A 25718-nucleotide genomic window follows, 5' to 3' on the forward strand; every position below is an offset into this window, starting at 1 on the left:
AATTTAAAAAAGCCTCATTTTTTTGAGTATATAATTTTATAATGTAATCCTGGAAAATACCAATTCAATGAGCGAATGAAAAATACGAAAATGCACTTTCTCCTCAAAGATCTTTCTAACTTTATGAACGCGCTTTCTATGTTTTGTGAGTCATTTCATACCCCGAAGTTAGCTACAAACGAAGCTGTCAGACGTAAAAAAATAATCAAGGTTAAATTCTATTCCAAACGAAAATAACGTTATTTTCGCTAGAGATTGCGTGTTCGAATGTGATTTGACAAGTTGTAACGTCTAACATCCAACCAATACTATCGAAATCAACATAATACGAATACGAACCAATCGTCCGAATTTTCGTTCACCTTGCAGGTGTTTTCGAGTTATCGTCGTAAATTTGTTGATATTTGAATTGTAGCTGCTGACTAAATGGTTAATTATTTTGATATGAATATACATATTTATATAACTTCACGCGACAATGGGGTTATATGGAGCTAGCCGTTTTAAAACTTTATTAACATCGTTGATCCTTGGCGCTGTAGTTATTGGTTCTGCGTCCGACGGTGAAGTAGAAAATTTACCAATATGTGGAAGTAATCTTGAAGATCTAGCACCGAGTAAAAAGTAAGTGTGTAGTAAACAAATAATTTTTTGTGTTTTGATGGTTAATTTCGTAGTTTTCGCTACATTTCCTTCACGCTTAATTCATATTGTGTACAAAACTGATAAGGATTTATTGCCTGTTTCTTATACCGCTGGATGCATTTGCTTGCGAAAAATGAGATTTTACATTAAAAGTGATTATAATAGGATCATTATCCTAAGAAAAACCAAATCCTTTGAGGTTTCCTACGCACTTGTATTTTTTTAATATAATTCATATGATTTATGCAGATGATTCTATTAATTATCATTGAAAGATCATAATAGTATTTTTTAAACTTTTATCTGTAGGTACTTTTAGTTTTTTTCACTCAGGTGTTTTTATTTTTGCATCCTGTAATTTTGTTTACTTTGAGTCATCACATCACATGTTAACATATATTTAAAAAAGTTTCTTCTCATAATTTTTTATCCAATTACAAAGCTACCACTTCATCAGACTTCTGTTATTAAACTTGTGAGATTAAAAACGTTGCAAGATTTCAGAGATGATTAAAAATAAATAGTACTTATTAACTGCATAATTTTCACCATTCTTTTCTTTACCCTCTCTTATCGTAAGATAAGGCTTGAGTTAATGTTTCGTGCGAATATTATTTGTTCTCTTTTTCAATATTTGTCTACTTTTCCTACCATACAGATTAAACTTCACTAGATTTGTATAGTCCCCACAGAAAGCCTGTCTCTAAAAAAGTTTACAGAGGAATACTGCGAGTAAATAAGCTTGATCCAACGTAAAAGAGAATAGTATTTAAAATGTATATAAAGATTTCCTGAATGCTATGTTTTATCTGTTTTTGCTTATAATACAGGTTGTCCTAGAAAATAGGAATCTAATTGTCATGGAGTTCATAACTAAAGTTCTCAAATTCACATTAGTTAGAATAAATTTTAGAGATTTTTAAAATACATTTATAAAAATTACAAATTTATAAAAATTCAATTGAAAATCTCAAATCTGGTCATGTCAAAAGCGGACGCAACCGAAGATAAATGTATATCAGGATAGATGTGTGTGGTGATCCATCGTAGTAGTAGTAAATTACATAATTTTTCACCAGCGAAAAAACACCTTTTAATCAATTTTAAATTTTGTAAAAGTCTTTTGATAGCATTGTAGTTTGATTTATTTACTCTGTCGTAGTAATTGAGATTGTATCTGCCATTTAGTTCAAATATTGACTATAATAATTGATGAATTATGTTTCTTGAAAGTTAGACGATTTATCATTAATTGTTAATAATAATGAATATGACTATTACAAAAGCTTTCAGTGTTACGTTATTTGTACAAAGATTATTTATTTTTTTATTTTTTATTTTTGAACCAGCGTCGAAGATGTCGCGAAAGCGATGAAACCGGTCACTGGATATTCCAAATTTGTGGATTAAAGTATCACTCGTGTTTTATTTATATAATAAATTACAATGAACTTCCATCAAGAATTTTCATTTACAAACTTAAATGTTTTAGATTATTTATATTTTTTAAACGTTCAAACATTCTGAATTATTCTTGGATATTTACAATTGAGAATAATTATGGTATGAGCTATAACTGACCCTTTGTAACAGCCCTCTTGATTCAATTACTTCCGATGGTGATATGATAATATTGCTTGAATGGTTTTCTTTTTTTGGCTTTTTCACCTCCCAACTTTTCCATTTTCCAACAAAGCTATTATCAAGAACAGTATACAAGTTTGGATTTTGTCTAAGGGAAGCGACCATTACAGGAGACTGCTGCGAGACATAGCATTGATTTATATACTATTAATCGTGTTTTCCGATGTTGACTAAAATGGATGCTTATGTTATTTTTATTTTGATATTCTTTAATAATATGTATGATTCCACTTTCCATTATGTTGTATCCCAACTCAACGCAGGGCTCTTGGCCTTATGGAGTTAGAGACATATTATTTTTTGTGATATGTAGCCTTGTATGAATGAATAAATTAATAAACTGGGGTGTTCTAGCCAGTGTCAAGTTTGAATTTTTTCATTTTTATAGATATTTACACATGTTTAATATTATATACAAGTTAGTATTTAATATTTAGTACACTATGCATGTGTTAACATATTTGAAACTTGAAACTATTAATTACTAGATATTTACATATGATTTTAAATACATGTTTATTGGGTGTGGATAGGAGAGTTAGAATATGAGCAGGGAGGAGATGTTAAAATAGCAGAGGTCGAATAGGAACTCAGGATAACAATCATTTATGGGGCATAAAAAGAACATGGTTTAGATCTTCTTCCTCAAGCTGACATTCGCACATGGTAGAATCCCAGACAATCAAATTATAATTTATTTTTTTTACTAAAATAACATTACAAATAACATAAAATATATAAGCCATTATATTGGGACATAATATCAAACGAGGAACCCTTGAGCAATGGTTCAACATTATTAAGGTATACTACTCTCCAATAGCAATACATTTATATCGGTACGGCAAGGGTCAGTATGAAGGTCATAAAAACCTAAATAAGATATTGCTAGAAATTTAATATTACAACCAGAATTATCTTAAAAAAAAGAGAATAGATTTATATAAAAAAAGATTTCAACCAAAATATTTCAATAACTATTTTTTTAAAGTATTACCGAAGGCATAATTTTATGTAGAAATTAAAGAAAATGTCACAAAAATTTACGTGATTTAAAATGCTTGTATTTCTTTTCAAAAATAAAAAAATAAGATTTTGCTCCCCCATCTGCATTTTCAATCTATTATCTTGAAATCATTTGAACAAATTTTAGTTCAATACTTAGTCTTTATATGAGAATTGTGGCCCCAAAGTTTAGTCTAAATTTGAAATGGTGTAATCTGCCACTCGAAAACTAATCATATTTTAGTTATATAAAACTTTTTAGTATATTTTTTTAATAGAGTTACCTTTAAAAATATTTTTTTAAATCTAATTTATGTTTTTTGTTTTTTATTTTGGATTTTAAAAAAAATCGTTTTAAAATGGCAAAATTGTATGATTTCCTAATTTTTAATGCGTTTTACCGGACTACAGCCTTAAAGGTCACATGGATTCCTAACAAATGAAAACCATTGCAGCAGTGTCCAATTCTACATAATATAGGGGTTGTCTCAAACTTGTTCAGAATCACTTGAATCATATTGGAGAACCAAGGTTTTTCCGTAACATTTGGTTTAAAATGGAAAAGATTACCCTTAGTTGCTTAAATAGTATTTTTTAAACAATCAATACGTAAAATTTCTTCAGTCCTTGATATAAAGTATTTCTACCAGCAAATTAGTTATTTACTATCGATGTGCTTGCATAAGTTTATATCTTTTTAAATTTTTTCAGCTTACTTTTTGTCAGCACTTTGGATGGCCAAGTGACAGCTTTAGATGCTAGAGATGGAACTGAAAAATGGCATCTACAAGCTGGAAGTCCTCTTCTGTCATCTAGTATTCATAGACTCGAGGTAATAAAATGAAAATATTTTAAAAATGTACCTACTTTTTACATTTTTTGTAAAAGTATCTGCTTTAAATATTTGTGTACATTATTTGAAAGTAGAATGTGTCCACAGAATAAAATACTGACATTTATTTGTTGATTTCATGACAACATTGTGTTCATTTTTTCTTAAGTGTATGCTGTTTAAAATATCTAAATTGAGGTACAAAATATCATAATTTTATTGTAAGTGTGTTATTATTTACTTTTGTAAAAGCTATAAGGCTTAAGTAAGTATTTATATATGTTAATCACCGGCCTATTAATTACCCATAGATGCGCCCTGAACAAATGACGTGTAATTACATAGACAGGTTCATTTCTTGGGTAATTGCCTTGATTTTGTATCGGACTTTCTTTGTGATCGTTTTTACACTAACCTATGCTTGGACTAATAAATATTAAAATAATCTTCTTCCAGTGTCATTACTATGGTACAGAGTTACCTAGAAACATATAATTAAGAATAGTTCAGAAACTGCATACGCACATTAAACAGAAGGCGACTAAACTACTCTTAAATGAGTAGGTTTACGTTTTGACACATTAGTTTCTTTGTAGACATCGCTTGGTACGCAACTCCTGATTTTCAACTATGCCGTGTTGTGTCCTTTTAAAGTGTAGAAATACTGCTAGGATTTTAAAGAAACAGGATGCAATCACATTTCATGTGTAATTAGCAAATGAATGTGTATGTAACAAATGCATTACTTAAAAATTTAATTATTTTTCCATCTGTCAGATTGTCGAAGAAACAAAATGAACATTTCATTTCGTACTTTGCTCATCTAATGAGAGAACTAATGGAAATTGGATCTCGGATTAAACAACTATATCTTGGACATTTGACCGACATTATCTTTAAAACATCAAATATTATTTAACATGATATAAAAATATCAGTTTTATGTCAAATAAAATTTGTTTTATGTTTAAAGTTCATTAATTCAATTACTCTTATTAAATGACACTTTACTTATCTACTCTGTTGTGTCAATCAATATTTCCGCGTGCACAATAAAATTTTAGAGAAATTAACAGATTGCTTTTTTTTTACCTTACATTTGTGTTATAATTATATTTTTTCCCATCGTGCAACATTACGCAGCGGCATCACGAATGCGCGCGGTGAAAGTGAGGCATAGTGGGGAAATTATTGGACACAATCCGATGTATTCAAATATTATTCTACGCTCCTTCTGGACTATTCTTAATTCTATGCCTAGAAATATAAATGAAGGAACTATGTTTTCGTACAAATGTTGCATGTTCTGTGATTCTGTATCTATTTTATTTTTTAATTTTAATGTATAAATGCAATATTTTCGACTAAGTAAGGAAGTAACTTGTCTTTTATTTATTATGCTTCGTAAAATGTATTTATGTAGCGTTGAGAAAATCTTTCTAACCAATGGATTTCATTAGTCATATTCTTAGTCACAACCTGTTTGGTTTATCAGCCACGCTATAAAATCTAGTGTACCTTGCATTAGTTACGTTGAAACTGTTTTTTTTATGGATTGAGTCATAATGAAAGGAGTTTATTTGATAATGGATTGAATAATATAGTGCATAAATGTTTATTTTCACATTTTTACACACACTCATAAATTTGGTAATCTCTTATTATGTAAATTTGATTGCTTTGCGTTGTTTTTGGATACATTGGCTGTCTAGTTTGAGCATTTATTAATATTGGAAAATGGTTCAAATAAATTGGATGAAATTCATCCATATCAACATAGGTTTTGACTAGTTTATTTCTCAAAAACAAATTAATGAAAGTATTTTTAAAATGATAAGTTTTTAACATAGACAAAGGAGTAAATATAACGCAGTGTATAAGTCATCATTACACCAACCAATGACTGTAAATGCCTAGAATTCCATTTCCCTCTCAAAAAAGTTCTCCATCTTTGTTGTCATATCGCTAACCCAAAGCATCGGCAAGATATCTCTAAAGAATATATTCTGAGAAAATCGGACTTTGAGGTGTGCAAATGGCCTGACTGAATTATATTATTTGAAGTAGATTATAAATACTATATTTTCACATTGGTTAACTATCTAACTTCAATATTTTATTATTTAAAAACATAAATTTATTAACATTTCTGCTTGTGTATCTCGAAAGCGAAAATTTCAGGTTCATCTCGTTGTTGCTTTGAGCTAACGATATACAGTGGAACCTCTTATTCGTCAACCCCAATATTCTATAATCGTCGCATTTTGATTAAAATATTTGAATATATTTTTGAGGTTGGAAACAGATTAATTCAATTTCAGGTGGTTCTTATGGAAAAAATTGTTCTTTTATTCATCATTATATTTGTTGGACCCCCAGGAACAAATTATTGACAAATATATAGGTTCCACTGTATGTCAATAATACTTCTAATGGAGAAATATTTTTACAGGTATTAAGAATCTTCTTAAGAAATAAATAATTTGTAATTAACCAGGTGCGGAAAGGCAATGATGATGATTATGAATTGACTTCGTCATTCCCGATTGTATTATTGCTGTACATTGTTTTTTTATGAATGTATTTTTTTATAAAAACGCATACATGTTTTGAAAGTCCTCGGATTAACACTGTACCTTAGTGGATAAAATATGGCAGCCCTCTTTTTGCTGTTTTGTTTGAAGTTAAAAATTCAGAAATGATCGCAACAAGTTAATAAAACACCGAAGTTCACTTTGTGTTAATACAAAAAAACATTAGTAGTCCCAGATTCGCTATTTTAATGTTATTTATTATCAAAATAATTATTATTTTACATTAAAAGATTTTTATAGATTGTAATTATCTTATTTGGTTCAAAAGTTATGATGTTTTGGAAAATTGCGGAATCACAAAATCTTGTTTCCTGAATATTTCGTTCAATGTGACTCCTGTGGTTTATCTTTTAAGGTGCCGAAATATTTGTTATTATTATTACATAATTTTCATTCCCTTATTTACTCAAATATTTATGTTTTCAAAGCATTTCCTAGTTGTAAATAATTTGTGCTAGAAAAATGAGAACTGAGTTATGGTAATGTGAGATTTGAATCATGGGTCCCAAACTTTATCTGTTAGTCTGCAACACTACTTTGGGATCACAATTCCATTCGAATTGTACTTTAATATATCATTATGCATATTATATTCATTGTTTTGTTTGGTTTAATGTTTCGTTTTCTGTTTTGTCACTGTCTGTTTGAATTATTTTTAGTTAAATAACGGAGGGCAATGGGTTCGCTTGGTTCCTTCACTGGGAGGGTCACTGTACAGATTCAGCGGAGATTCCTTGGAGCCGCTGCCTCTCTCAGCTGACCAGCTACTTTCTTCATCACACAAGTACTCTGATGATCTCGTCATCGCAGGTATTGTTTTTGGCAAACCTTAAAATAATTTATTTAGTTGGAAAATTCAATAAAAAAAGTGAAGTTTGTACAAAAAACAACAATGTTTTGAGCATGTGCAAATGTTTTTAGATAGGCTGGATTTCATACCTAGGGAGTTATTAAGACATAAGTTTGTTGCAACAGAGAGGGAAAACATTTTTGAGAAGGTAATATGGAAGTCTAGGCATTTACAAGGCTTACACCTGTCATTGGCTGGTTTAAGTAGCCACCTTACAAACTGTGTACCCATAAGAACTATGAAAATTAAACAAAGTGTTTTCTGGCTTGCTTAGTAGATGAAATAATTCAGCCAAATGAATCTCACCCGCATCAATAAAGGTTTTAGCTCTTTTACTTCACAAGTCAACAGATTAAAGAGTTGAGGAAATGTGTATGTTTAAACATAGACAGAATGGTGAATGTTACAGTGTGTACAGTGTCCACTTAAACCGGTCAATGACATGTCATAAGCCCTGTAAATGCCTAGACTTCCATATTCCCCCTTCAAAAATGTTTTCCCTCTCTGCTGCAACATAATTATGGTTTATTTATTGAATGAGTTAATATTTATTTATTAACGCCCAAAGGGCTTTTACATTTACAGAGGTTAAAAACAATTTATAAGTATAAAAATACAAATTAAAATGATAAAATATATATAAACAAATGAAAATACTAGAAACTCTTTTTTTTTTAAATTACGAATAATTGGTTCTTGAAGTTTGATAAAAGTTATAGCAAATACACCAATTTTTTGGTCATCAGTGTGTTTGTTCCCGAGAGAGTGAATTCTCGGGAACATAGAATTAATGTGCGAATTTGACTTAGATATATTAATATATTTCAAATAAATATGATGCCTCATTGGCCTATTAAACAAACTGTTTTGTTTATTGAATCAGCTCTCACTTCGTAACACTTCATTATGAATTATTATAAAATAAAAACTTTGTTATTAGTGTTACACAATTATTCTATTAAAAGAACACAACTTTAATTTCGGAAGAGCAGTCCTCCCATCGTCAGGTGATACTGTTCTGATTAGTATTCTGTATTTATAATAGTAGTTTTGTATCCCCTTTGATGGGAGGAGAAACTGTAGGTGTGTCAATTTAATAGCAAAGGTTTTGTTTTAGTAACTAAAAAATTTATGTTCCTAAATATTGTCATTTTTAGATAGAAAATTCATATTGCCTATACTGACAAACATTGGTAAATCTTTTTACCTCAAATGTCAACAGTTGATGTTTTTTAAACTTTCGTTTTTTCTACAGGTGGTAAAGAGACAGCATCCCTGGGTGTTTCGACCAGAACTGGGAAAGTGGTGTACGAATGCTCCTTATCAGGATGTGTGAACTCTACCAGAACATCCTCTAATGAGAAAATTTCCCAAGACACCTCAGAGCTGGTACTCATACAGAGGGTCACACAAACAGTGAGAGCTTTGGAACCGAGATCTGGACTAGAAAGGTGTGAATTTTCTCTTGATTTTTGTATTTTATTCAGTGCGTTAAAGAAGTTTAGTTCTACCTAAAATTCCATTAAAAAAAATGTTTTCTTGGGCACATAATAATAATAATAAAAATATTTGATTCTGAGCCAAAACATCTAATATGTATAAAAAACAATAAAAATTCTTTCACCACTCATATTAAATATGCATTTCCCAGATTTCATAAAACGGCTATGTAGAATGGGTGACAGAGAGTTACTTTTCAAATAAAAATTTCTGACTTGTTTTTTAAATGTACCAATTTTAAAAAAATACAATTGATTTTAAGACTGTATAGTATTTTGTTACCACTCTGAAGATGCCCGTTGAAGAATGAAAGCGCTAATTGGTCAAATAAATAAGTGGAAGCGTACCAATTATTCTAATTTATTACCCATATTAGAATATTAAAATTATTGTGGCTTCAAAAACATTTAAAAAAAAACTGTTTTGACTAAATACAGTGATACAATTTCTTTTGACTTAATTATATAATTATAAATAATAAATATCATTTAATATTGTTATATCAGTTCCATTTATCCGGTATCCAAGCAATTGCTTCTTTTTTTTAACAAGTAAAGTTTAAAATTTAATTTTAGATGGAACTTCAGTGTGGGTCAACATACGCTCTCGCTACAACCATTTAAAGGTTGTTCTCTTCCTACTGCCTTTTTGTCCATGGATTCAGAATTATCCTTCCGTGTGGTTGTGCCAGAAGGACTCATTTGTGCTGTAGAAAAAAATGCACCACATAATGTAGTTTGGCAGCACAAGGTAAAATAGTTAGTTAAATAAATAATTATCACACGAGAGTTGATTGATATGCTCTACCTCTGACCCATTTCGAAGTTGATGAGAGAGTTTTTTTTAATGTAGTCCCCTCTGAACTTGTATGCACTCTTCCAGCGATGGTTTAACATTTCTTTAGCCTCCTGGTAGACTATTTGTCTGATCTGCCAACCACTCATCTACACAGCACATGATTGGTACACAGAAAATAGCTGGTAGTCACTGTGGGCTAGATCAGGTGAGATTGGGGGTTGTTCAACCAATTCAGACCTAGCTTTGTGAATAGCAGTCTTTGTCACTAATGCCTTGCGTGCTGGAGCATTGTCCTGTTGGAACAGCGCCAAACAACATTTTGAAGTGGTCAGCGACCAGTTTTAACTAAAGTGTTGCCGATTTCAACTTGTCGCCTGGTACTTTATTTGGCATTATTTAGCATACACATTAGCTCAACTGGTCAACTAGAAAGTCAAGGGTAAAGCATATCTATTAACCCCCGTATGGTAAAATTGAAATTATGTTGTACCAAAGACTCTACATTTTGTGGTAGGTAGTCATAAAAAAACATTAAATGTAATGTATTATATAGATGTGTTATATGTAGATAGTGTAAATTTAACATTCAATACTTTATAATTTGTTGCATTTTATTAACACAGGTAAGTAAAAAAATCAAAATTCTCAGATGTATGAATTATTTTTTTTTTTTAATGAAATATTTTTACAAACAAGAAATGAAAGTTGTGGATAATGTAAATGTTATATACGAAATACTAATAAAATTACTTGACACAAGGGGCGAATCGTCAAAATAAGTGATTATACACAGCTGATCATTATATTTGACTTTCGATAATAATGTTTTATAGTTGATGTGTTTATGGGAAAATAAATAAAATGATTATTAATTATTATAAATCACCACCACCGTTTATATCTTCCTACAAAAAAATATCTACATAATGCGCCCAGCCCGTTCTCAGTGAACGATGAATCTAGCCGATTACCTCAGATTATTTCCCCATACAAAAAAGTACAGTATACTTTACATCTTTAATCTAAGTCAGCTATTTTAGTACTAAAACAAGCTTGCAGTTTACAAAGAGTATTTGAAGATTCCCTATTTGGAAACTAGTATTTTGAACATTATTTCCGAAGGACTATTTTTCTTTGATAGGATACCGTTGACATATTATGTATCACATTGGACATGTGGCGTTCGCAGTGGCCGCACACGATTTGTCATTGGCTGATTCATGTTAAACATTCACCATTCAACATCCATATTTCTTGAATTCTTTTACATCTCTTGGTATAGATTATTCTAAAAATAAATGTTACTTTTATGCTTCTTGTAAAATAATTACACTATTATAATTTCAATAGAGTAAAATAATAAGCGTTAAAACACTTATTATTTAGGGTACGATTCCTGGTGGGGTGGATGTGAAATATTTATTGATGTGGTCCTACACTGCAATATTTCATTGTTTTTCGACTGGTGCTGAAACCATATAGTAAAAATGATCCAGAGTTGCTGCAGTTCTAATTGCCAATGCAGTGCTCTATGCATCACTGGGTGCGGATAGGGGAATAATGATTATTATGTTATTATGAAAGCGTTTTTTTTAATTATGCACAAATTAAAACTGTTGAATTGATGTATTTTAGCTGAACACGCCCATTGTAGGGGCTTGGAGATCTCAGGGAAACAAGCTACAGCCCATAGACCTGTTTGGGGCCGCTTTTGTTCCCTCTTGGTCCCCCAATCTCCTGCAGACGTCCCCCCTCGATGCTCACAGCGGTATACCCAACTTCAATCCACCCGCAGTTTACATCGGGATGCATGATCGCCAGGTGAAACATTCTCAAAACTGTTGAAAAATATATTAATGAAGATCATACATCTTTTCAAACATGCCCCCTCAGTTGTGTCTGCTTTTGACATGGCCAGATTTCAGATTTTGTATTTGATTTTAATATGGAGTTCTACAAAATAAACACCAACTCAATAAATAAATATTTTTTCTGGCAGTTATACATACAAGAATCGGTGCGAATGCAGAGCCTGATAGAGAGTCACACGACCAGCTGGCCGGCTCTGACTTCAGGACATGACCATCAACCCTCCCTCATCATCCCCTGGAAGCCGGTCCACGCTCGATCCCCCGATTGGGAACACAACACGGAGACAGCGCTGCTGATTCACGAGAGAGATGCCACTACGGCTCTCTCTGTCTTGTACGCTTCGGAGTATGTCAACGGTAACTATTTGGAACCTTTTATTCGTACTTAGTAAAATACTTTTTTTGTTTGTTATTTTTATTATATTTTTCTTTCATTTTAAAATTTTTGATATTTTACCTACACGTTTTTGTTAATTTATGAAACTGTTATATTATCACTCCACTACTTCGGGAACTACACTGGCTACGTTTTCCACAGAGGGTCGAATACAAACTCTGTTGGCTTATGTATAAGTCACTGCACAACTCGGCTCCGGAATATCTAAGGGAACTATGCATTCCAGATGAACTAGCTGACAGGCGTCTCACGCTTAGATCAGCTACGTCTACGGCGAGAGGAAAAGTTATTATACCTCTACGCAAACAGCGCACTAAATTTAGTGAATGCGCATTTGCGGTCGCAGGCCCTATGGCATGAAATGCTCTCCCAGCAGAGGTGCGAGGCTGTGAAAGTGAAGTGATGTTTCGGAAAAAACTTAAAACCCACTTGTTGTCTAAATCATTTGAATAAATCCGTAGCACGTGACAACAAAATAAATTATTTTAATTAAATTAATAATTTAAAAGCTTCAATTAAATTAATTTAACAATAGAATCACCATGTAAAGCGCCCTTGGGGTATTTTATTACGAAAATGGCGCTATATAAGTTATCCATAATAAATAAATAAAAGTAGATTATTCAAATGTGTTTTTTTAATTAAGAAAATAATTGCATAATGCAAACAAGGCTAGTGAAGTGCTAATTACCACCTATGTAACGCCTGCATAACACCTATTCAGCTTCGTGGTGTAGTTCGATTCCTGGCATGGTTGACATAAAATGTTTATTTAAAAAGGTGTTTTTACTCCATAATATTTCATAGTCCCTTGACTGGCTCCTGAAGCGTAAGACTGATCATCTTACCTTAATGTAACAATAAATGATCAAGATAAGCTGCGATTGGTGAACCGATGCAGTGCCCTATGCACCATTAGTTGTAGAAGTGGAATGATGAACACCTATTCTCCTCTATGGTTGTGAATTGTGGCACCTCGCTAGGGCCTAAAACAGCAAAATACTGCGTTTTGAAAATAGGTGGCCCAGAAGAATCTTGGGCGAGCTGTGATTTGACTTTGTGAGGAATGAAGAAATAAGAGAATGGATGCGGCAAACTTCGGTCGTAACTGTCATCAACGGAGGTGATACAGTCGACTTGGCCATATACCGTGGATGCCTCCTGAGAGCCTTAGCCATGCTTGCCCTCTTTACAAGCCATCAGGTTCTCGACGTTCTGGACATCTGCTGCTGACTGTTCATTGGCAGTTCACGTCAGAATTACGGGACGCAAACCTGACTTGGAAGGATGCACAGGGCCTGACAGCTGACATAGATGCCTGTAGTCTCTTTTTGGACATCATATGCTCCAACTAGGTAGCGGACATGGTATGATTATGATTATGAAGTTTCTATAATATTATGAAAATATCACTACATATTCAAAGAAATTTTTTTGCTTATTAAATGGACCAATGTTTTTTGACTATAAGTATTGCAACAAGGGGAGAACATTTTTTTGAGAAGGGAATTTGATAGTTTAGGCGTTTACAGGGCTCATGACCTGCTGTTATTGGCTGTTTTAAGTGATACTTTACACACTGTAACATTTACCATCGGAGGAATAACTTCCTTGAAAGCAAAATCCAGCCTTAGAAACATTTGGACATTATTTAAGATTAATTTTGTGACTTATCGAAAATTTCTCTTTGTTGTGAAAGGAACAGTGTTGAATGTTCTCACTGATTAATATTTTTAGTATGTACGAGGGCGGTTCAATGAGAACCTATGTTAGGAATGAAGGCGCTATTTTTTCCAAAAACAGATCATTTGTTTTTCTACATAATCATCCCCTTTACACTTTTCCCAAATGCCCCGCCATTTTTTAACCTCCTTAAAAAAATAGGTATTGTCCAGCTCTGCAAAATACACCTGTTTCGATGATGACCGCCTCATTTAAGCTAAATCTTTTCCTGCTAGACATTTCTTCATGTTCGAGAATAAGAATAAGAAAGAGTGTCAGAAGTCCATTAATATTACGCCCTTCGCGTCTGATCAAATTGACACCATAACTTTTCTTGCCGAAGGGATTGTCTTCGCCATTTTTGAAGCAGATTCACTGGAAGCATCCCATTGTTTTGATTGTTGCTTGGTTTCCGGTGTATGATGATGAATTCAGGTATCATCAACGGTGGCAACTCGTTGAAAAATTCCTTCGGATCTTGCTTAAATTGTCCACCGTAAGCAATCACAGCACCCATCAGGCTGACAACCTTTTCATCGCCAACTTATCATTTAAAATATTAATTGCTGTTCCTATGGTATCTGCTACTTTGCACACTTTCATTCGACGATCAGCGAGAATCATGTCTTGGACTTTTTCAGTGATTTCCTCGATAACAACTTCTGCCAGGCGACCTAGGTGATCTTCATCAAAAATGGATGTTTGACCACGTTTAAATTCATTAAATCAATAATTAACCGTTTATTGATGGCAAAGGGTCCCCATAAACATCATCCAATTTCGCTTTTATCTCTTCACTTGTTTTCTCGAAGCAAAAAGTGAAAGATAGAACTATGCTGCACTTTCCCCATTTTAGCAAAAAACATGTTGTGCTGCTTACTGCAATGGCTGTCAAATATAAACTAACCTATTAATCAGTGTCAAATTTGTTTTTGCAACAGATGGCAGCACACAATGGTAACAGAAACTCTCCTTAATAAATGCCATCTGTTGTCAAACACGGGTACTTATTGAACCATACTCGTACATATAGCCAAATATTTGTAGGCATGTACTGGATTAAAATAAATCCTCGAAACTATTTTTTGTACATAATATGTTGTAAGTACTAAAGTTTGAATGGTGGCATTCAAGAATTCTGATGAGTTATCCAATGATGTTTTTTAAAAAACAACACGTATTTGTTAACGTTGCTAACCCCCATCAAGCAAAAATTGGTACGTTCTGAAAATAAATCGATTGATTCATTATCCTCCCAAAGGCCGTGGGCTGGGGAGGGGGGGTGGCCAGGTAATGTATACGGAACAGTCAAGGAAACATTAAAAATCGGTAGAATTTCAATCAAAATCAGTAGGGTTGGCAATGCTGGTGTTATCTGTGTCAATTTTCTCAAGTGCATTTTTGAATTATTTCAGGTAACGGGTATTATCTATACACCGACGAAGACCGCAGAGTGATTGAAGATCCCACCTGTGTCAAGCGCCATAAGGGCTTTCCTGAAATAGAAGATAAATCAACCCCAGTAGATCCCATTATGGAATCTTCTCACGGCGATGAATTCGATTGGTCTAGTGATGAACCTATCCACATTTTTGTGGTTTCTCTTTGGTTCTGGTGGTACGTTCCTAAACTAATTTGTACTCAATTCTTTGCATGCATCGCTGCTCTTGTTCTCATCATAGACAAACATAAAAATCAAAACAATTAACACAAATTAGACCATAATAAAACATCGCTTTAGACATTGGCGTTTTGTGCTGTGATGAATAATGTTCTATTCAGTGGCGTGTATTCCGTATAGGTAAATAAGCAGTGCCTATCCTACAAGATTACCGTATAAATATGAATACCTACATAATTATCACAATGTTACAACGATTAAATATACAAATTATTCCAAGAATTGAAAAAAATCATGCGAACTACCGAGTTTCGTAACATCGGTCTTCTGATTCGCAGTAAATCGAAATGCCTTGTCCACAAAATGGTAGACCTTTTTTACACAACAATATGTGTATGTGCGAGTTTTTGCACATTTTACTTCAATTGATTTTGCATTGGTATGGGTGATCGTTGCATTGGTAATGCCATCTTGTGGATTCCTCGTAATTATAACTACATGTTTACAATCCGTGATTGAAATATGAAGAAAATAGAACACTTCCACATGCATTCTGCTTAATGTTTCAGTTTGCAAACAAATAAGTGTTGATTGGATTTTTTTTTTTAAATATTACAAATTATTTGGGATATTTTAACAAAATATATCATCGCTTTGTAGACAAAAGACCTGAGCAAAAAGATATTGTACTATCTCTTTTGTTACATTTTTTTTATAGATCTTTTAGAATTTGTAATATATCCAGTGACTAATATTTCCTTTAGATTTTGTCAACCTAACTGTATAAATGTCTATACTACTTGGGAAAGATGTATTTTTTTTATGTAACTGTAATATTGTAACTCAGTTTATTTTTAACCGTTACCACTCCTATGTCGAGTGTGGTTCGACATCATATTTCTTACACCAACTCTTATGTCGAGTTAGACTCGACATTTATACGACGCAATTTCTAAAGTTATTTGAAAATGTATAATTTTTTTCTTTCAATTACTAAATGTGTCGTATTCCGAATAGTTAAATTTAAACAGGTCTGAATTTGTCATATTCCGACTTCTATGCAATCAAAAAAATAATTAATCAGTGGTTGATTGCTCTCTCACTTTGTTAAATAAATAATCTGCAAATTTTCATTCTGTTATCGATATGAATGTTTATAAATTCTCATAGTTTGAAATCTATTCTTTATTTGTTCATCCGGTGTTTGACTTTTATTTCAATCGTGCTATTTTTATAAGGTAAGTAATATGTAAAGTTAACGGTTTGAACCATCAAAAAATGTATATATCCTCATAGCATACTGTAATTTTTGTGTTTGTTTATTATCTGAATGAGAGTGGGCGTATCTAGCTGTTTTATGTGTTCTCGTTTAATAAAACGTATCTCTGCATGAATTGTAATAACAAGTGTTTTTTAGGAAGGAAGTTGCTGTTATAGCCCTCAGTACAGCCGTATGTTTGAATTTACTCTCACATAGGTTTCGACGTAAATTTACTCCACCAGAAGTGCACAGAGTAAGATTTCTCCTATTCATATTCAATTTATAGCAAAAAATTATAATTCCGAATTTTCAAGTTTGTGTTGTGTTTGCCCACAAAAACATTTTTGATGTTTTTCAGTGTCTTGTACCAATGTCATCCAGATAAAAATATGACTTAAAATATTAAGTAAAGCCAATTTGAAAATGTAAAACACTTAAATATTTCTTGTTAATATGTTTGAAAATGGCAAAATTGTATGTAGGGGATTTAAGTTGTTAAATAACAGATTTGAATTACACGCATTACAATTTTATCATTAAAGTATTTAATAATAAGTTATGTTTTACTCTTCTTGAATTTATTCAGTATGATTTATAAAAAATTGGAAATATACAAAAAAAAAAAATATATATTCTTTGCTTTTCCTTCCAGCATTACGTTTTAGTGGAGAGGAATGTCCAGATAGTTCCGCAGCCATCGACCTCGGTAGTACCGCAGGAAACCACCCCTCCACCATTCAATAGCCGGTACCTGGCAGACTTCACTCCCCTACAGTGCCTAGGAAGGGGGGGCTTTGGAATTGTTTTTGAGGCCAAAAATAAAATTGACGATTGCAGTTACGCTGTCAAAAGAATTACGCTTCCTAACAAGTATGTTTCTTTTTATATAAATGACTTTTCAATTTCTACATAAAATAATAAAAATTATTGTAACAGTGGAAGTGCCTAATTAATTATCTTGTACTTCTATGTTTGGAATATTAGCCTTTGATTAAAAGTGAAATCACTAATATTAAATTCACAATAACTTATTATACATGAAATTATTTATTTTAATTTTAGAAAAGACAAGAGAGAAAGGGTGTTAAGAGAAGTTCGTGCGCTAGCCAAATTAGAACATAGTCACATTGTCAGATACTTTAATGCCTGGCTTGAAGAGCCACCACTGGGGTGGGAGGATCCATTCGAAAGGTAATTTATTAATCGCTTAATATGTATGTATACATTAAAGATTATTTTCACATTTACATGTTATACATGATCGTTCATTTTAGGGAACTCAAGTCCGGAATGGATTTTACAGAGACATACTCAAAATTACCAACAAAAGCAGATACATACGATCACAAATCAATTGTTTCCAATTTCAAAGACAAAAATGTTTGTCTAAGTATACAACACGAGGTATCGGAGTCTTGTGATAATATTGTAAGTGGTAACTTCAAACCCAGATTAAAAAACATAGTCGATTTCAACAGACAGAGATCGTACAGCGTAAATGATTCCTTCAGCATTGTATTTGAAAAGAGTTTTCATCGCTCCTCGAGCTCAAAAGATAAATCTTTCAGCCGATGCGATGATTTTGATGAATCTTCGGATAGAGAAGATGATGCAGATGACTCGTATATTGTGTTTGCCGAACCAGATGCAAGTTCGGGGAGTAATAACATCAGGAGCAAAGATAGTATCATTTCTATTTCTGACTCGGATTTCAAAATACACACGGAGAGTACCCCAATTTCCAATCATTTAAACGAAACTCAAGTCGTGTGCATTAATGAATCGCCTGAAAGAAAATCAAAAAAAGGACACAGGAGGAACTTATCTTTGGATCTGAAGAGTACATCTGGTAAAAGTCCTGAATATTTCGGTAAGATGTATCTCTACATACAAATGCAGTTGTGCCAACCACAGAGCCTACGCGATTGGCTGAGAGAAAACACCTGCCTGGATGTAAGAAAATTGCAGGTAAGTTTTAAGTTTATGGTTTATGGTTTATTTTTACAGCATTGTAGAGTTCAAATCTTACTGTTTTTTAATATTAATTTATCAATCAATCAGAAAAGTAACTTTTGCAAGATCACAATTATAAATAAATACACCAGTTTTTATCAAGCCATTGTATTATGTGCTCAATTTCATCAGTAATTGTGGTTCTTTGCCTGTTATGATGCGATAAATGAAGATTCACCTAACAAAATAATGCAAAAACATGTTGCAAAATATATACAGTCCATTGCACGTTTTCAAACAAAATAAAGTTTGCTTACTAACACAAATGAAATTTGTATGTTTACTTGGTTCACTGACAGGCACTAACACATTGACAAGGCTTAACAAACATTCGAACGCACTGTACATATATTTCAAAAAATAATTTTGATTGATTTAACTTTTATTTTTTCTTAGATTGAGTTTTTCTACGGACATTTCTTCGTGGAACTGCATTTTAATTATAATAATAAAAATACGTACATATATAGTTTTATTAGACTCTTGTTTATAAGATGTCGGTCATGACAAAACCCAGTCACTGGTAAAAAATTATAAATAAAAGTTGAATAAAACTATGTATGTATTTTTATTATTATAACTTTATTTTTCTATTTTTGTAAGTCTTGTGAACAGTTCAATGATTATCAAATGTATCCTGGGGGATTAAAAGCAAAAACACCACTGTCGATGATCACTATTTTTGGGAAAATCAACAAAACCAGCAAAACGACTGTTATTAGTAAGTTCAATGTGCAACTCGTGCGTTATTATTCCATGCACTATTTGCACATTGAACTTAAAAAATAATGTATTTTCGCTTCCGGTTTTGTTGATTTTCCCAAAAATAGTGATCAAGGACAGTGATGTTTTTGCTTTTAACCCTCTCATATACCTCTTAATCAGGATTTTCTATATTTAGTAAACTGCACTCGTGCTTTATTGATTATTGCATCTTATATGTAATCTTATTCACATTTAAAGGGGTGTTTTTACACTAGAACACTTCATCGTCCCTAGACTTGTACCTGAAGCGTAAGACTGTGATCACCTTACCTTCGTGTAACAAAAATGATCAAGATACGCTGCGATTGGTGTACCAATGCAGTGCCCTATGCACCATTCGGTGCGGAAAGGGAATGATGATGATGATGATATGTAATCTATTTTCTTATGTTTTTCAATATTATTGTTTTATCAATTAATTTTATGCTTAGGTGGTGACAATATTCGAGCAAATAGTCCACGCTGTAGAGTACGTCCACCTGCAGGGGCTGATACACAGGGACCTGAAACCGAGCAACATATTCTTCTCGGTGGATGGAAGAATCAAAGTGGGGGACTTCGGTCTCGTGACCACAATGGCTGATCCTCTGTCGGAGCAGCCGAGAAGTCCAGTTATGGGCATGCCAGAAGCACCCCATGATAAACACACTCTGCATGTTGGTAAGTCGGGAAACAAGATGATTTTGGAAAATTGTGGAACTCAGTAGATTACCGTAAATTTAATAATATAAAGTATTACAAATTTAGGAAATTGAATTCATGCAGCGTTTCCTGAAAGCTGGAAAATTCATACCTATAGTTGGGATCGTTCAAGGCGCACGGAAGGAATGCAGTAATGTGTTGTGACGCTGTCCAGTTGAGTTCAGATAGAAATTAGCTCCTCGATATTTACAAATAGATATATTATATTCTTGATATACATATATCTCAGTACCAATTTTTATCGAAACTCAACCGGATAACACATTACCGTATTCCTTCCGTGCACCTTGAATGTAGACCCCATCTATACCTATGTCTGTTATCTGTCGTATGCAATTTTGGAGAGCATATTTTCAATAAGTTAAGAACGTATACATGAATTATATGTAAATTGTCTATTCTATCAATAATTCAACCAGCCAATGAACCCTGCAAATACCCAGACTTTCATTATTTCCTTAACACATTCGTAGACACTTTTCCCACAGGATCCATTCATATGGACACATCATAATTTTCTTATTTTAAAAAAATATTTCATATCGGATTAGACGGAAGTTGATGATTTGAAGTAAATCTAATTTGACTAACATACTTTTGTTGCTGACTGTCAATGTCTCTTTCCATATCACTACTTCTGGCTATAGGTCTTTTAACTATCAATGTTTTTTTGACTGACAAGCTATAACCGTCATTTCCTAAATGAGAGACACTATTTTGACAGCTATAGGCCAGCATAACCGCAAATGCGTTAAAGAGTTTTTAATTTTTTAAGGAATTCCAGCAAGTTTTTGGAAAGTGCAATGCTTTCTATAGCGTATTTTATTTTATTTTATTATTTTCTTTTATTTAGAAAACATACAGTACAGTTACAAAGTTTAATATTTTACACAATTAGACTTAATTCTAATGGACCAGTGAAGTTTCCATATTATAAAGCAATTATATGTAAGGTTAATTATGAAAGTATAAAAAAGAGAAGGAAAAAAAAAACATAAATGAAAGTTGTTTAAAAATTAAAATTTAAGTGAAAAAAAGATATTTTAAAAATTGTAGTTTGTAGTGAGTAATTAAGAATTGAAATAAAGAATGAAAAACATGCTCAGATGTAAAAATAAAATAAAATAGTAATAACATTTTTTTAAAAAAAGGAAAAACATAAATATACACATATTTATTTTAAGGGATTCAAAGAAACGATGAGAAGAATCTTTAAGTGAAATATAAGACAATAAATTTAAGTCAATTTAAAAAACATCTTCAAAATTAATGACACATTATAGTAAGAGCAGCAATATATTGATTTTATTTACATATATAATATAAGTAATTAAAAGTATATGAGCATAATAATACTAAGGTTTTTGATTTCTTAATGTCCGATATAAAATGTGAAAAATATTGAACCGGGATTTCAGCAAAGTAAATGAACATATTTAAAAAAAATATATTTTCCTTTTCGGACTCTTCATATTTTTCCCCTTACAACATATTATTTGAACATTGCAACTTCAATGAAATTTTTTAAAATTAAATTTTTGCTTTTGTGCCTTTCATTTATTATATAAATCACTGATTTCAAAACATTAATTTAGAAAAAAATTATTATTGAAGATTTAAATAATAATATAATGTTAAAATAAAATTATTACAGAATACAGGGTTCACCATAACATTTTTTTAAAGATATCTATTATCAAATGATTGTAAATTATATTTTCTATGCAGGCACACATCTGTACATGTCTCCCGAACAGTTACGGGGAGAGGCCCACGGTTACAAGGTGGATATTTGGTCCCTTGGATTAGTACTCGCCGAACTTCTAATTCCGTTCTCCACGGAGATGGAACGAATCTCCTCCCTCAAGGCAATCAGAGATCATAAATTTCCAGATAAATTTCAATCAAAGTTTCCACAAGAAGTAAGAAATATTTACTGTTAATAATCATTTTTACTGTCTTTAAGTTTGTCGTATTCACACAGAAATTATGAAAAAGTTTGAAAGGACAAGTAACCAATATTGTTTACTGTGGAGCTACCATATTTTGTAACCTATTGAGTAAAATATTTTTTATAGAAGAGTGTTATTTTTATTGATGGGTAACCCACATTCAAAGTTATTTACTAAATGTTATTAAATATTTGTATAAAACCACTTACCGACTTTTCTATGTCTTCCGGTTTCGAGACGTGCCCGTTTCTTCGTCAAGACACCAAAAATTTGGATTGATGAAGAAACGGGTACGTCTCGAAACCGGTAAGACATAGAAAAGTTGGTAAGTGGTTATATACAAATATTAAATAACATTTAGTAAAATGTTTGACCACAAAATTAATGTTTTAAATATGAATAATAAAAGTTATTTAATTAAAAAAACATACTAATTAATATATCCTCAATGCGTTGGTAATATCTGTTAAGTAGCATTTGTAGATTATTCAAGAGTTCAATAAAACAACGTACTTTTTGATAATAGATTTTTTTATAAATATTTTTTCATTGATAACAAAAAGAAAAATTACTTCATTTTATTTCATCAGAATATTTTTTTAAAACGAAATATTATAATCTTAATGAGAAATTCAAAATACTTTTTAAAAATAAAGTTCACTTTATACGGGCTTTGCTACAATGTAACAGGTTAATGCAACGGGCAAAAATCAATGAAAAATGAAATAATTATTACTACTTTTATTAAATTAACTACATATACTCTTAATCTATCAGTTATTTTTTTATGAAATTTTGAATACACACTCACCATATATATACTGTTTATGATAATCTAATAAGAGGTAAAAATAGATGTCAAATATATTCATAATATGTCATTTAAAATATGTAAGTATTTGTCGATATTTGCATTCGCAGAACGACAAACAAACAACAATCCATATTATAACAATTACTATTTAAAAATGTCTCCATTCTGCTTACCAATCATATTATAAAAATGTGTGTAAAGAAGATAGATATAATTGATCAACTCATTAACTAAAGAAATCATTTTATTGATGTGTGTGTAATTTGAAACATCTTGAAACATTGTCATAAAATACTTCGACGATAGATCTACCTTTCCCGCCTTTAAAGTAAAGCCGGCATAACAGGTTCCACCGATAAGCACCAGTCGAGCGCGCGTGTAAAACTTCCTTTCCCGCATATTGTATTAACAGATATTTCCGGCACAACTATAATTGTGTTTGTCACTAATTCAGTGTGGATAGGGAAATAACGAATGGTGATGATGTGTTTTCATTTCACCTTCATAATCACGTTTGCCAAATGCAAACTGACTACTTACACTCAAAACTGATACTTGACTGGTGTGTTGTTGTTTCCAGCACTCTCTACTGCTGTTGATGCTGTGCCAGGAACCGAGCAGGCGTCCCAGTACCCTGGGCGTGCGCGCACGTGCCCCCCTTCTGCACCCCACCGACCACAGATACCACTTCTCCCTTCCTCCCCGCTCCACTCACCACTCTACTTCATCAAACTGAACAATCGTCTTGTAACTATACAACACCTGTCCCATTATTACGCTGAAGAACTCCTCACACCAAAGATTCGCACTGAATTTGCTCTGTTGTCCATGTGGGCATGTCTTTCATATTGTCATTCTAACTTGTAAATCTCGTAAGTCTGCAAATTGTCAAAAATTATACTTTGGCATTTTCTGTCAAGACTTTAAATAATCTGTATGTGTGCAAAACTCGTATATTCATACGTATATTCCATATATATATATTCCATAGTTTAAAATATATGTATATTGAAAAAAAACTTCTCTAGGATTCGCTACTGAAGTAAAATCTGTTTTCACTCTCCCCTAAACAAAAGTGAGTTTGGGACATATGAGTTTCACAAGTTAGACTGACTATGTGTGAATTCAAAACATTGAAAAAAAATATGATTTTCATCATCAAAAGATCTAAATAATTTCAAAATATAACAATTATTATTTTAAGTAAAATTACTTTTAAGTGTATCAAATATATAAATATGTATATTTTTTAATTCATTAATTTTAATCATTTTTTGTAACATGAATGAAAAACATTTTTGAGAAGGATATATGGAAGTCCAGGCATTACACAGCTTGTGACATGTCATTGGTTGTTATTATTCATTTGCCTTTTTTAAAAATATAAAACATAAAATATACCTATTATTTTTTTACTAAATCACAGAAAACATTGCATACAAAAGCATTTTGAAACTCTGTGCATATGTATCTTTAATGTTTCTCTAAACATTTCATTTACATGATAAAACATAGCTTACACATCGTGTAACATTCACCATTCTGCTTATGTTAGATCATCTATATTTTATCAAGTCTTCCATCTGTTGACTTTTGCAAATTAATTTCCATCTTACAGCAGGCTGAGCCATGTTAGACAGAGACTAACCTAACCAGAAGACACTCCATATTTATGCTCTCAAATGCTTCAGTGTTATATAGATTCCCTAGAAATAAATAAAGTTTGATTTCTTGTTTTGGAATTTCAAAACCTATGCAGAAAAGATGTTCTATGGCCTAAAGATTATGGGTAAAAATAAACAAACAAAAAATCAGTAATTTTTCTGCGAGACTGTTAAGTTTAGGTATTTGAGCATTTTTATTATTAAAAGAGGAATACTTTTTTAAGTAATCAACTATGACCTTTTTTATATCAGGATAAGTGAAATGATAATTCTGGGGGTTAATGCTGAAATGCCTATATGTTTAATAAGTTAATTGTTCAGGATAGGGCATCGTTTGTTTCTGTAGCTATTTTTCACATAAAGTTACCCAAGCCGACAAAGGCATTTCTTTCACTCAAAAATAACGAGATATTTTTCATTCAGTTTGTTTGTTTTTTCAATTTTTTATTTATTTGTTAATAGACTAACCAACTTAGCCAAAAAAAATATAAAAATATTTTTAGGTATCGTATTACCAGCGCTATGGTTTTTAAATTTTGAAATTACTCAGCGTGTGACGTCACAAGTTCTCTTCGGTGAGTTGTGCCGATTGGGGAATTGGCTTCCCGTAAACCAGAAAACCAATGGTAGCATTGTGATAGATATCTATCATTGGTTGGTTCGGAAGAGCTAGTGACGTCTTTCAATGCAGTTCATTTTTATTATTTTCTTCATCAATTTTCAAGAAATTTCGCCTTACAATTTAATGCTCTAATTTTTACCGCACTTAAGAAAACATTTTTCATATACAATTTACTGTGGAACTAAACTTCTTCGTTACCTACGTAATGTAATGAACTTTTTTATCAAAATGTATTAATATCTTTATTGCTTATGTCAAACAAAAACATTTCTTGCTATAAAATATTCTGAAATACGGTATGACAAACATATTTTTAGTGAAGAAGTGACTGACTTGTGCATTTAATAGAACTAAAAGAATGTTTATTTAAGAGTGCTTTCTGATATCTAACTCATTTTGGCCAAAATAAGACATAGGCACTTCTACGATTGACTCTCAGAATTATT

At 32.0% G+C, this 25718-nt stretch overlaps 1 protein-coding gene across 1 annotated transcript; it reads left to right on the forward strand.

Moving 5' to 3' along the window:
* The first annotated feature begins 207 nt into the window (after positions 1-207).
* Positions 208-24130, forward strand: LOC148283596 (eukaryotic translation initiation factor 2-alpha kinase-like). The gene is made up of 15 exons (XM_088243595.1): positions 208-624; positions 4006-4126; positions 7380-7530; positions 8826-9021; positions 9646-9820; positions 11504-11689; positions 11868-12096; positions 15274-15475; positions 16897-16993; positions 17393-17610; positions 17803-17931; positions 18015-18708; positions 19950-20178; positions 21949-22142; positions 23567-24130. Exons 1-15 carry the CDS (start codon positions 479-481, stop codon positions 23720-23722), a joined length of 3123 nt encoding a protein of 1040 aa, XP_088099721.1. The 5' UTR covers positions 208-478; the 3' UTR covers positions 23723-24130.
* Positions 24131-25718: the final 1588 nt, after the last annotated feature.

Source organism: Micrasema longulum, unplaced genomic scaffold, assembly GCF_059751315.1.
Source record: "Micrasema longulum isolate JH-2025_06_02 unplaced genomic scaffold, ASM5975131v1 h1tg000218l, whole genome shotgun sequence".
NCBI lineage: Eukaryota > Metazoa > Arthropoda > Insecta > Trichoptera > Brachycentridae > Micrasema > Micrasema longulum.

What these genes read in the sequence shown, in the direction of transcription:
- LOC148283596 (XM_088243595.1), top strand. Translation starts at nt 479, where the DNA reads ATGGGGTTATATGGAGCTAGCCGTTTTAAAACTTTATTAACATCGTTG. An exon ending in ATGTAGTTTGGCAGCACAAG is followed by an intron (nt 9,821 to 11,503) that starts GTAAAATAGTTA and finishes GATGTATTTTAG; the next exon opens with CTGAACACGCCCATTGTAGG. An exon ending in TAAACACACTCTGCATGTTG is followed by an intron (nt 20,179 to 21,948) that starts GTAAGTCGGGAA and finishes TTTTCTATGCAG; the next exon opens with GCACACATCTGTACATGTCT.